The sequence below is a fragment of the Acanthaster planci genome, linkage group LG02 (assembly GCF_054643075.1).
Source record: "Acanthaster planci isolate LZ-2023a linkage group LG02, COTS_SCS, whole genome shotgun sequence".
NCBI lineage: Eukaryota > Metazoa > Echinodermata > Asteroidea > Valvatida > Acanthasteridae > Acanthaster > Acanthaster planci.
In genome coordinates, this window is record NC_141778.1 from 9,420,311 (window position 1) to 9,434,270 (window position 13,960).

The 13,960-nt window shown below is 41.9% G+C and overlaps 1 protein-coding gene across 22 annotated transcripts in view; it reads right to left on the bottom strand.

The window, feature by feature from the left end:
- Window positions 1-493: 493 nt before the first annotated feature.
- Window positions 494-13,960, bottom strand: part of LOC110987635 (uncharacterized) — a 41,763-nt gene continuing 28,296 nt past the window's right edge. For 3 of the 22 annotated variants that reach the window (XM_087132775.1, XM_087132754.1, XM_087132776.1), the window contains 8 exons: window positions 13,199-13,249; window positions 10,692-10,742; window positions 10,288-10,341; window positions 7,850-8,257; window positions 4,088-4,216; window positions 3,561-3,623; window positions 2,587-2,764; window positions 494-2,224 (listed from right to left, as the gene is read on the bottom strand). In XM_087132775.1, coding sequence (XP_086988901.1) covers window positions 1,380-2,224; window positions 2,587-2,764; window positions 3,561-3,623; window positions 4,088-4,216; window positions 7,850-8,257; window positions 10,288-10,341; window positions 10,692-10,742; window positions 13,199-13,249 — 1,779 coding nt within the window. In that variant the 3' untranslated portion in view covers window positions 494-1,379. The remainder of the gene's footprint in view (window positions 2,225-2,586; window positions 2,765-3,560; window positions 3,624-4,087; window positions 4,217-7,849; window positions 8,258-10,287; window positions 10,342-10,691; window positions 10,743-13,198; window positions 13,250-13,960) is intronic. The other 19 variants (XM_087132755.1, XM_087132757.1, XM_087132758.1 and 16 more) reach the window with 19 other exon arrangements.

Below are 13,960 nucleotides of genomic sequence, written 5' to 3' on the forward strand. Positions count from 1 at the left end.
AGTACCCTGTTGCTCTTCGAAATGATTGAAAGGAAGTTCGATTAAGTCCTCTGAGGAAAAAGAAATAGCCAATGCAGGTCTGCTATAAATAAGGCTGAAGATGGGAGAGTAAACTACAAATTAATGACTGATGGTCGTTAATACTACTTTACAATACAACAGAAGACAGGAAGCGATGTGCATGGGCGAGGCCCGTTTTTTTTCCGAAGGGGGTCACTCAATGGGGTTCGGTCACAGAACACTGACCACAGGAAACTTTTCCACCCCAAATTTCTGAGTGGGGGAGAAGGGGGGGCAGTCAGTCGGGGGGGGGCTACTGTATATAAAACATTTGGAATGGGGCGTTCGCTAATTATTGATATGGTCCAAATTACTGCAAAATTATATCTCCTTCCTTTTGAGCATCATTTGTTTGAATGGCGAGTTGTCAACAAATTCAATTACACAAAAAACCCAATCAAACAAAAACCAAGGAAACAAAACAGACAAATGATGAAAGTAAATTGTTTCGATTTATTAAAGATCCAATCATATTCTTAACAGAAGGACGGAATAAACAAACGAGGAAGTGTTTTATGAATAAAAAGCTTTAGGAAACATATCTGATTGTTTTAAAATGAAAAGAAATAAATCTGAAATCCAATCAATTCCAATCAAACAAACTTCACCTAAATCACATTGAACTAATAAATACATGTATAGAAGGTTTGTATTCTGAATACAGCATCTTGAAATATGTACACACAACAGCAAGTCACTGTCATAGGTATGTTGAAAACCAAGGATATGGTTTCATAGTCAAATTGGACAGCGGGAGGAATTGGTGGGGATTTCAGCAGGGTTACCAAGACCACACTCCAACCATGGTATCATAAGGAGGATAAAGTTACTCAGGGGTAACATGTAAGGTTAGGTAAAGACCCTTGTGAAAAACCGTCTACAACAGCTTGGTTGGGCTGGGCATGATTTTGATCAGAACGTCTACTGATCCCATTTCCAATTCTGGACGTAAAATCAGGGAATGTTCAAATTGGAAGTAAACAAACTAGTTATCTTTGATTGTCAGTCACACTGAAAGAATTTCAAGTTAAAAATTTCATATCAGAATGACATAAATAAAATGTATAAAATAGGAAACAAAATGGATACAAACTACTGGCAGAATTGTGGTTATAAATGTCATTTTTCTTTGGCCAATCTTTAGGCCAGTATTCAATCAAGTGCTTTGGCAATTTTGCCTTCTTGTGTTGAATTAGGCAAAACTTGTCAGGAAAGGGTACTTCAGTACCAACTGAATCATGCTCTGGTGTTTATGTGCCATGTCACACATGAGTTCCTCATTTATGCGTGCCAGTGTTATCATGATTTGCTGGTGTTCTTCATTTCTTCTTCACCTGTTTAGTAACTGTCTGGGGCTGACTGGTCGAGGCACCGTCAATCACGCTTTTGGCTAGACTTTGAAGGTACTTTGCAGCAGTGGAGGGTGCCCTCTTGGGGTCCACTCCAGACAGGAAGCGGCCATACTGCTGCTCAATCAGGTCCATGTGGTTCTTCTTGACGGCTGAGGGGTGCCTATGCCGAAGTGACCTGAGAGGGGGTGGGGCGTGGCCAAAAGAACCACCAGTGGGCAGATTGAACCGGCTACCATTATGGAGGTTGCGGGCTCCTAGCCATGGATTGGTGACACTATAGCTCTTTGCACTCTGCATGCGACTCTGGTCTCCCCTCCCACTTGGGGTTCGGTTGGAGGATGTCCGGCTCGAATCTGGCCAATTTTCATCCATGTCAGCCCTAAACATCCTCAAATCCATCTCAGTCACAGTCCTCCCTCTATTTAACCCTTGGGCTTGGTTTGGGGCACCCATTGACTTCCCCGCCTCCACATCGTCCAGTTTGCCAGGGCTGACTGCAATATTGCTCTTGTGATCAGCCAGCTCTCGTTGGTCCCTTTGGTCCACAAAATCCCCTTCTGACACCCTGTTTCTCAGATCAGAGCTGATCTGGTCTACGAAGGCCCCTTGAACTTGCCCGACACCCATTCTCTTTCCATCTAAGTTGGAGTGAAGACTCACACCCGGGACTCTGGCATCACTCATGGGCTCCAGCTTACGAGGGGACTGCCTTGAGGATGTGACGCGGGGTGTGTCCTGCTTTCCGTCTGCCTCCTGGAGACCATCGCCTATCTGGTCCAGACTCAGAGGGTGACCTTTGATCATTGTAGAATCTGGCAAATATTTGAAACCAAGAACAATGAATCGATGACCAAAACTTTCTCTCATGACGACAGATGGACCAAGTTTGCCAGCAGGGGTAACAGGCACTGTAGGGAGGTGGAGCTTTAGGTTATGTGAATTTGGGATAGAGATTTGATGGGGGGAGAAGTTTGATGGGGGACGATTTGTGGACTTAATCTCTCCCCGTAGAATCACTGCTGTGTCTTATTCTGCAACTAGCTGTAACGGGTGTAGATGTGCTTTACAGCACAAGCTTTTTGTTGGTGGGGTGGGGTTTGGGGAGGGGGTTGAAGACTTGACTCCTCCCAATTTAATCATCCATGTATATCATACGCTGGTTTATGCAACTTACTGCGATGGGTGTAGCCCTGCCTGAAATTGACTTGCAAGGGGTAGCCAGGGGTCCCTGGTATGTTGCATTGGACGGTCAGGGTGGGCGTGTCCATCTTGTATTGACCCTCCTCCTTGTCTTGCAGTTGCAGGTGTCTGGATAAAGCCAGGAAGTGGGCATCCTCTTCAGAGAGCTGGGTCTGGACAAGGAGTATTAATTAAAGGTTTGATACAGGAAAAAAAATTGACATTGAGATGTGGTGTTCAGGCAATGGGTAGGAGAATACAAAATGAGGCCAATTCCATTTCTCAAATGAGGGATTTGTCTCTGGCTGGGGCCTTATCTTTAGTTCCAGAATCCCTTTGAAGTACTACTGACCCAAATGACTGTGTTGTATTCGAGTCCACCAGAAGTCCCTACAATTCCATCACAAGTCCATGCAAGTCCCCGTAAGTCCATCACAAGTCATTCAGTCTTAAGCCAATTCACAACCTAATCACACGAGCTGTGAGAAAAGCATTCTTTTGTCATTGTTCACCCTGTTACTTATGACTGGCCTTGTGGCTGGACATGTGATGGGAGTCATGGGACTTGTGCCTGGCCTTGTGAAGGGACTTGAGGCTGGACTTGTGATGGACTCCAATACAACACTGCTGAAAGAAACCATTCAAGAAGTTTGCATCACAATATACAACTTGATACTTCTGCGGCCAAAAACGATACTGCATTGGACTATATTTCTTGAACTATAAAGCCTGAAGCTGCATCCAAAACCAAGATTTGCAAAATGTCCTCAGGATGTTTACTATCATAGCCAGCACTTTGTCAGGGGTAAGGCCTGATGGTGTGGGTGGAGGAAGGAAGGGGGAGGTGGGGTGCTGCCTTCAATGCTACCTGGTGGAGTAAACCACCGACCGACCGACCAACCAACCAACCAACCAACCAACCAACCAACCGACCAACCAAAAGATACTAAATCCAACATAATGAGGTACCTGGAATGCTGTAGCCTGCCTCTCCAGCCGTTCCTGTTCCAGCTTCTTCACAGTCTCCATTCTCTGCACAAAATGTGAACAATTACTAATCCTACAATGAAGCCTGTTGACGAGTCTAGTCAAGTTATTAAACACAGAAAACGCATGAAGGATGCTTACAGGGAGTTGCAAGCACTCCGTTCAAGTCCTGCCTTTGGGTGGGTTTGTAATGGGAACTATGGAACAGTGCTCTGCTTGGACAGTGCACTCAAATGGCAAAATGATTGTATCACAGGGGCAGGGGGTGACAGGAGCTTGTTTTGACAATAAACCCTTTTAAGTAGAAACTGGTAAACCCTACTAACATCTTGCATTGGTTAGGATTCACACTGGAGTCACTGGAGATGTTGACAGTACCATTTCTCCGACCTTACTGTTCTGATATATTATTTTATTTTACAATGGGTTTTTGCCCAAACAAACCTGAATTTATTCCCTTTGGGATTGAAATTCGAACTTTTGTTGACAAAATGAGGCGTGAGGTGTACCTTGGAGGCTCGTTCTTCCAGTCTCTCCTGAGCAAACATCGGGATGCCGTTGTTGCTCCGGCCAATGTAACGATTCACAAAAGGCGGGTACTTCTTGATCATCTGAACAGTTTTGTCACATTCAGCAGGCTTGAGAGACACAAAACAGTGACTTAGTTAACAACATATATGAAGCACTGGACTTGCAATCTAGGGATCTAGGGTTTGAACCCAGTCTGGATACTGAAATTTGCCTGTGCTTAATTTCAGATGCAAGACAATCACATTCGAGTTAGCCACACAGATAAGGCATTGGATCGGTAATCTAGAGGTCCAAGGTCTGAACCCAGCAATGATCCTTTAATTTTTCTGAATCTTAACAATTCAGAAATGGGGTTAGCTACATCAGTTTGCACTGGACTGGTAATGCAGAGATGCTGGGTTTGCATCCTCAAAATCATTACAAGATCTTTGCTTTGTACACTGGTTATAATAATGATCACATAGGAAAGGCACTGGACTACCAATCCAGAGTTCCAGGGTTTGAACTCAGTCATTCCAAGAATATTCTTTCTGCATAAGTTTCAAATAGAGAAAACACACTCAGCCCAAATTTTCTGGGTGCTGTTAGCAGTAAAAGCCAGTTTAAGATAGGGTTATAAATCTTATTAAAAGATGCTGTTAGGCTGCTTGCACCAATGTAGAAGTATCAAGGTGTCTATACCAATTGTACCAATTTGGAACTCGTCATAGGCTTACAAAAGCTTTCAATTTAACCCCAAGACAGATTGTGGAGTACTGTTTACTCAGTTGTCAACCAATAGAAGTCCACTATGAGGTACCATAACATACAGTTTGCCAACTTGTATTATACCCGGGCAGATACTCATCGTAGGGTGCAGTTAGCCCAACTGCACCCAGCTACTCATTTACATGTACATGTATCTGGTACAATTTGCGCACCTGTATCCATAACAAACACCCTTCATAACCCACTTACACCCAACAGACACTAACATTGGGTACATTTTTTACCCATCTGCATCCTCAGAGAGGCTCATTTGTGTCAGTACACTTTGCCTACTTCTGCTTATCATTTACACAACATGTGTTTTATTTTTTGTCTGTCCAGGAGTGAAACTGTTTCAATAATGGCCACTTGGTGAGATTTCTTACCATGCAATGTATGAACATTTCAGGTGGCAAAACAAAGGGATGTAAAACAAAAAATGGGAGATTAAAAAGGTGAATTCTCTGAATGATTTCAAAATGAGTTACCAAGACAACAGCACTCAAGCATCAACAGCATACAGGGTTGCCACACTCAAGCTTGCAAACTGTTTGCATTGGAAATTGTGATCTCGGCCAAACTTTACAGATTTGCAACTGAAGTGAATAAGCCTTGCCCAACATCAATTTTGAGATTTCCTCAACAGGAAAAACAGTTTGCCAGTGCTATCCCTCCGCCAAAAGAGAGAAACATCACACGAACACACACGTCGAGTTGCTAGGGACTTGTTTGTGGTTGATTTTCTGTTTCTTTTGGTTTCATCTGTAAAATTTGGCCTTGCATATTCTGGAGCAAAGAACAAAATTGCTGATTTACAAGCCACAGCAAACGAAAACTCATGGACACCTGTTTCCTGTGGACCTTCTTACACCTTTATAAAATTGTGATAACATTAGGAGGGAGAAACAGGACTATTACACACCCCCTCCAAAAATGTGACACCATTACACTTCTTGAATAAATTATGAACAAATCAAATAGACTTAAATATTTATAGCAAATCGATAAAAGTTTTGTTGACAGGCTTAGTTTATTTAGCAACCGTGCTGTGCACTTACATGTGTATTTGTATATTAATGTTCACTACTGTCCATAGTTTGACTGACCTCTTGGAGCCAGCTAAATAAGAATTACAGATATGAATCTGTCAAGTTTTAATTCCAGTATGGAGTCAGGGGTTAAAAATAATTTTACTTTAACCTGTTTAAGGGATTCATATCTGTTGGGTCCAGAAGACTGGTCAAACCATGGCCTACGGTGAGATTGTATAGTGCTTTCTATAGCACTTCTCTGCAAAGCAATTTTGAGCAAATTTTGAAGTGGATTTTGTGTGCTGTTAATGCATTACTAGTCAAAGCTTTACAGGCTGTACTTTACTGTTACAATCTGAGCACTGCGGTGCACTGCTGTGCACTGCGGTGCACTGCGGTGCACTGTGTTGCACTGCGGTGCACTGCTGTTGTTGAGCATTTCTGTGCTCTACTTTACACTGCTGCGCTACAAAATGATGTTTCTTCTGTCCTGCAGTGAACTGCTGCAAACTGCTATGCACTGCTCTGCTGTGCACAGGCGATTATTGCTGTGCACTGCAGTGCAAAGCGGTGCACTGGTGTCCATACTGCTGTGTGCTGCATGTATGTACACTAATGTGAATTGGTGCCTCTTGCTGTGAAATGCAGTGGGTAGGCCTTCACTGGGTTAAGGGGACCATTTCTTTTGTTAGGCAAACTAGGACTGAGTTGTGGGGACATTTTTCCGTTCCCATAATGTTTTGGTCCCCACAAAATACTGTAGGTGAAGAATGATAAGTATGTTCGCACCACTACGGAACAAGAATTGGTACACTGGTGCTCGCCGGTGCGGTACACTGCGCTGTACACCCGTACTTATTTAGGGGTCAAGCGGAAGAAATATAGATATTATGGGGACCACAAATGGTTATGGGACCAAACTTTTTCCAATAACTCTGTTCCGACTTTTGTTACAAAAGAAATTGTCCCCTTACCACACTGAAAGCCTGGGCAGTGCTGTGCTTGTTGAAATGTACCGTTATGCATTGGTGCTTTACTGCAGTTTACTACTCTGCATTAGGGAGCAAGTTCAAGCGACGACTGTGGTTAATTATAACTCGACTAACACCACCTGAACAATGGATGGTTTGGACCATCTAGTCAACCATTTGAGACCACGTCACTGCTGGTTATCAATAGCCGATTTCATTTATCATTACATAGGGAACCATTCACATGAAAATATTTGTACGAGATTTCAAAGACCATATACGCTGCAAGAATCGCAGCCAATGGTGAAATATGAGTAATAATGACCGACTAGGGTCATTCGAGTGTAACTGAATTGCCCGTGTGCACTGTTCAAAAGCAATATTGTTCAAAAGCACTTGAACTTGCCCAAGGCTTTACTGCAGTGCACTGCTGTGCATTGGTGCTTGTTGCTGTACACTGCGGCATACTGCTGAGCATTGGTTCTTGCTGCTGTGCACTGCAGTATACTGCTGTGCTTTGGTGCTTGCTGCTGTGCACTGCAGTATGCTGCTGTGCACTGCGGTACACTGCTGTGCATTGGTGCTTGCTCCTATGCACTGCAGTATACTGCTGTGCATTGGTGCTTGCTCCTATGCACTGCAGTATACTGCTGTGCATCGGTGCTTGCTGCTGTGCACTGTGGTATACTGCTGTGCATTGGGCTTACTGCAGTGCACTGCATGCTATTTATTTCATTGCAGTTGCCTGCTGTGTACTGCTGTGCTCTTGTACAGTGAGTGCTGTCAGGTTCCAAGTTGTCAAGGAACTATCAACCATGGCATGAAACAAACATTGGAGTTAGTTTGACGTGTTTGATGTTATGATGCAGGCAAGAAAGCTGCAAAGTTCATCTTTAACTGTGCAAGTGGGAGAAGTTGAGTTCATTTAGGTTTGAGGAGGCTGAGTTAGCAAAGGAAGACAGCTGTGAAGCAAGAGCAGATGTCAAAGTACGTTTAGTTCTTCATCGTAGTACAGGGCACCAATGCTTGGCAGGAATCCATAGCTGGTATCAGGCTCCTCCAAGTTACTGATGCGCTGTTCAGCTTCCAGTGGCATCTCGATGGTTCGTGGCTCCACAAGGCGGTAGAGCGTCGGGCCAGACTCATCTCGGCCTCGCCTGCAAAGCTGGGCGAAACGTTCGTCATAGGAGCTAACACGGCTCTTGCCATGGCAGGCCATGCGGAAGGGGCGGACATCAGGCCCAAGGCTGCCAGGGCTCAGGTCCCCCTGGAGGGCATAGATTTGGTAGGATTTGGGTGGGGCCGCGGCCGTCGGATGGTCGGCCGTGGGAATGGAGGGGAGTCCCTGGTGGTGGTGTTCTTGGGCCTTGAGGGCCAATTTGAGATGGAGTTTACCGTCCTGTCAATGACGACGATGATGATGCAGTTGCCAGGGTGAATAGGTCAGCATGCAAAGGAAGGGTGAAGGTGGCAATGAAGAGAAAAACGATAGAATAAAAAAGACAGAACAAGAGGATTACCTCATCGCAACATGCAATTCAAATCTTTTCATGTCAAACCTGGGGATATTACTCATCCCTTAAACCCAACTTTTCAAACATAACTGTAGTCTGGTCCTTCACACAATGCAAGAAGTGTCTGAATGTCTTATTATGCAAGACTGCTTTCTTTAGTTCATAGTGTTTGTATGTCTACATGTATACAGTGGAATATCACTGTAATGAACACTGCTATACTAAACATTCGGATATACTGAACATCCCCTTGGCTCCCAATGTTTTGATGTACATTTACGGAATATTGGATTATGCTTTAAATATGAAAAACATATTCAGGACTGATGGTGGTATTACTGGAAAGTCGAGGGAAATCATTTTTATGATGAGACAACAGCCAACATGTGGTGCGGTGTCTAGTGTTGACGGGTGGCCTACACTGCACATGTGTGTGTGTGTGTGTGGACGGGCTGCCATGCAGACTGGCTGCCGAGCATGTGTGTGGAACACTGGGTGACTCTGGTGCAGAAAAGTTTGCATGATAATTGCCACAAAGCCGGGAGCTTTGACCTTAGAAAAATTACCAAAATAGAGAACAGATATGCAGAGAGATCATGACATTTGTTACTTAACTTGCAGAAATCTTCAATAAATACCTTGCTGATTTCGATCATTTTCCAAAACGCTTTGGACATGCATGTATATGCATCTCTAGTGCCACTGTATTCGAATGGTTCCCAGCACAGCCTGTTTACTCTTAAAGTTCCGTTTTGGTTACAGGAACTAGTGTAACCATACTGCATTTTGCATGCAAAACGATGACTCAACGATAGCTTGATTTTCATTTTGTGATTATAAAAACTTCTGAAATTTTAATTCATTTTTTTTTAATGTACATGTTGGCCCAAAATTCTAACACCGAAACATTAGTGGGACAGGCCACACACACACATCTGAATTGGCCAGAGTTCAGAACAGGTCCAACTGTGACTGAAAAATCACTATACCAAACGACTGCTATACCAAGCATTTTGTGTGGACCCCACTGTGTCCGTTAAAGTAGCATTCCACTGTATCAAAAACAATGAAGGCATCACTGAAGGAATGAACTAAAGTGAATGTGATGGACAGGATGATGTGGTGAATTAAAAGTTAGTCCATAATTGTGGGTGAGGGCACGGTGGCAACAGGTACATGTAGAAAGGCAGTCTATAGCAACATGTGTGTTATGACGACAATCCCGACAAACTAGTGCTCCAAAGAAATTGGTGCACAGTGGCAACAGTCTGACAACATGGGTGCAAGACAGGTACATTGTGGCAACCTTTGTGTTGTCATGACAACAGGTACTTGTGGATCAAACTGTGCAGTATGATGAATGCACTACACTGGCGATGATCTGCATATTTTACAATTCTCAAATGAAATGCATTTGTTCCTGATTTGCTGCTTATAATCTACATTTACACTGACGATAAAATTGGTACTGATAAAAATGAAGATATAATACTCAATTTACTGGGTCCATCTAAGCTTCACTGCAAACAGGAAAAACAAGCTACCTGTAACTTCCTATGTCTGTGACTAATGAGTGACAACTGTGAAATAAACTCAAAAGTGAAACACGACAAATTACAAACAAAAACATTCTACAAACATTCTGGACTCGTCCAAATCTGTAAAGCAAACAAACACAATCACAAAGGGGACATGACAGGCACACCCATGATTGCTTTACTGTCAACTAGGTTGTGGTCAAAAGCTTTAGGCAGTTAAGAGCAACTGGCATAAAAAACAACATTAGGGCTCAATGAAAAAGCTAGTGGGCTGTGTGTGCCTTAACGGCGGTCTGGAACCCTGACTACATGTAGAAAACATGACAAAAAAGCCACTGCAAATTGCACACAAGACGCAGCGAAAGAATTCCACCTACACCACGGGTTACAAATGAGGCACCATGATCAGGTAGAGAGTAGGTTCTTGAGGCCTGGAATAATCAAACATTTCACTTGTTAATCAACATCTATTACCACATTAAAATGGGACTTTTTAATTCTAACCGATCAAGTTAAGTAACGATCGGTTTGTGTAATTCCAAATTCTTGAAAATTTGTTGTGAAGCTGGAAAACAACAAAACTCAGTATCACAAGCCAGCACGTAGCAGAAACAAATGCCAATGCCGGTGATAACCATGTGGAAACAAAATTTGGACTCCTGTTAGTGAAGTTTTTTTTACTGAAGTTAGGATTACATTCAGCTTTACATAATGATAATGGACATAATAATGAAATGTCTGAAATTAGTTCATACACGTGATTACAATGAAGTTAACTTACATCGTGGAAGCACACAAAATCACATGATCCATGGGGGATGGAGTGGGCTTTCTAGTAGATGGTAATTGGAGTAATCAGAGGATGGCAAAAGAGGGTACAAACAGGAAAAGATGGGATAAGGAGGAAGGTAGTGTGGCGTAGGTCAGGGAAGAGGTGACAGAATGAACAGAAAACGGAGAAGATTCAGGGCATGATTTCAGGATGGGTGACAACGGGGATTTTGTGGAGACATAAGAGACACAAGGTGGTTGGATGGGGATAAGGGAGTAGAGTCAGTTATGGATTTGAGAGGATGAATACAGATGAATTGATAGGAAGTGAGCAGAATTGTAAGATGGAGGATGACAGGTGGATCAATGGAAGAATGGATAAGTAGATGGTTAATAGTTGATGGTGGCATTTCTTAGTTGAACATTTAATGGCTTTGCACAAGGGATGATGTTCTTGGCCAATTAAACTTACACATGCAGTACAAATACACTTTAAATGATGTTAAGAGTTATAATCTACGCATTTTTGCTGGAACTTTCCTAAATCCTAAAAAATTCACCACTGAATAGGGAAAGCTTTAAAGGTGGTGTACACCATTGGTAAAATCCCCAAAATCGGACTACCGAATAATCCTGAAATACAGGTATCTTACTTGAAAAAAAGTACACAACAGTCTCAATCAGTCTGTAAAATATTATCACCCAGAATGACGTAGTTTTTGAAAAAAACAAAAATTTTTTTCTCTTTTATTACGATGGTCGGCCGACCATCGTAATAGAGTTAATTTCACTTCGCACACCACATCCTTCAACAGGCGCCAAATTTCTTATATGTAGTGTTTGCAGATGTTGTGGGAGTCTCAATTATTGAACGGATAAACCTAAAAGCAGCCAAAAATATCCTGACGTTCTTTCACCAAAAACACTGTGAACTGAAATGATAGAAACCTGAGTGTTAGGCGTAAAGTAGAAAATAACTTGGATCTGTGTGAAGTTGAATTTTATTTAAGGAAAGGTTTTTAATGGAAAACTTTGCAAATTCAAAATCAACCCTAGATAATAATGGTATGATCCAATATGGCGGCTGTTTCTGAGCACGATGATTTTCGTCGACAAAAAGTGTGATTTCCACACGTTATTCCTCCCTTGTTTTAAGACATAATTCTTTTTTACTTATAATTATTAATGACTCAACTATGAATAGTGCTTTAGACTTTCATCGACGTGTGAACTGACATGAAAGTGCCGTTATAAACACGATCGCATGCGCACCTACATTATCATACAGGTCTACTCATTTCAATGTCAAGGACACGAGTCGACTGCTGTGTTCCTGGATGAACTTTTTCCATGAATCCGCAATGCTACATTGTCAAGGAGGCCCATCACTCCAAGGTAAATTCACTGATTACTCCTAGCCATTGAAAAATGCTCCTTTTTTAAGGGAATGAGAACCTGTCATGCTTGTTTCCCACCCTGACCCCGCGGACGATATTTGCTTGTACTAGGAATGCCCTATAATCCATAGATTTTACGCAAGATAAACTACAAGACCTTCAATTTAAGCATTGAAAATGCCACGCTGTTCTTCTGGATTTTTCACAAAGCAGTTGACTCAATCATGAAACAAGTGAGTGGAATGTAAGTTGCAGTGAATATTACACACCGCAATCAGCCAATCTTGTGAAATTACGACCAAAAACCAATAGTGTACACCACCTTTAACAGCCCATTCTTTGCTTTCTAAACTTTTAAGGTGCTTTCAAGGCCCAATCTTTCCTAAATCCCACAGAATCTGTGAAAACCTCTTTGTGGATTTTGAAGGATATGGGTGGATTACTGTTGGTCAACCTGGATAACTTTGACAAACATGGATGGTCTGGAAGGAGTTATGGATTAAACAATGCTCCACTCATGACCAACACTAACTAGGACGTAAAGACATTTGGGGAATTCTTTGTTTTGTTGCACTTTTAAAGTCAAATTTATGTATGGGATTACTGACTTGATATTCCACTGACAAAACTGTTCTGCTTCTAACTGGGAGACTAGTGACCACACAGGTTGACTGATTAAGATAAACTGCTATAGCATAACCATTTTGTTTATGAAGTGAATTAAAAACAAATGGGTAAAAGAATATAAACACGATTGAATTATGAGCACAGACTTTGGACTTAAGACGTGAGTCTAAATCACAGTCTCAAACCGAGATAAAAACAAGCACTCCCTTGCATATTGACAAAAGATGATGCTCTAACAATGACCTTGTCACGTGTCTCCTATAATTCCTAATTTTCATTTAAAAAGTTAATTTTGATCACTAGTTCTGATCTAAGGGCACAGAAATCAAACAGTGAACATTACACTGATATCAGGCACAGAACACACATGTAAAAAATGTCACAAATTGAAAGAACAATTTTTTTATCTCTACTATGAAAGCAGCCTGCAGGTGAAGAAAAAACTCTGCAAAAACAGGAAAACAAGTTTTTAATTTCACTTCAACCACCTTACCTTGTGTTTTCTCTTTTTGATTACCCCAGTCACTGCCTCAGGCAAAGTCTGCTGAGACCACCAAGCAACGGTAAGCATTGTGGGATAGCAAGAGCCAGCACAGGTGAGTGATTTTTTTTCTCAAGTATATGTTAATCACGCTGAAATGCTGGGAAAACATTTCTTGAATATTGCAAGTTTTCATAGAGTTTTAAAAAACAAAAAAAAAAAACGACTATTTGAATAACACATAAAATGTGCAAGACTAACATTTGTGCATGATTGACAACTCATTCTACAATGTATCTTGCATAACACAATTTCAGCATTTCTTTCTCAAACACTGATACATCAAAAACAATACTTTGCCAATCTCTCTGGCAAAGTGGACACTTGATAGCACACAGAAATGCAGAAGACATGCATTGCTTTGATTGCCAGCTGCCACACTCAAACATTGCTGTGTACTTTGTGATGTAAGTTACTGAGACACAATGCTGCATGCTTCTTAAAACAACAAATTCTGAATTTGGGGGGGGGTGTGAGACATAGAGATGATTTAAGAAGTTACTCTAATTACAGCGTGTATAGAAACAAATCACCAAACAAGATCCTCTTTTTCAGCATCAGAGAATAATTTTACTACTATGGCCCTTGGGTGTATGAAAACTCTTGTGGTTGTCAAGGTTCTCACACTTCTGATCTCATCAACTCACCAGCATGCTCTTATCTCATCAACTCACTGGCATGCTATTATCTCATCAACTCACCGGCATGCTCTGA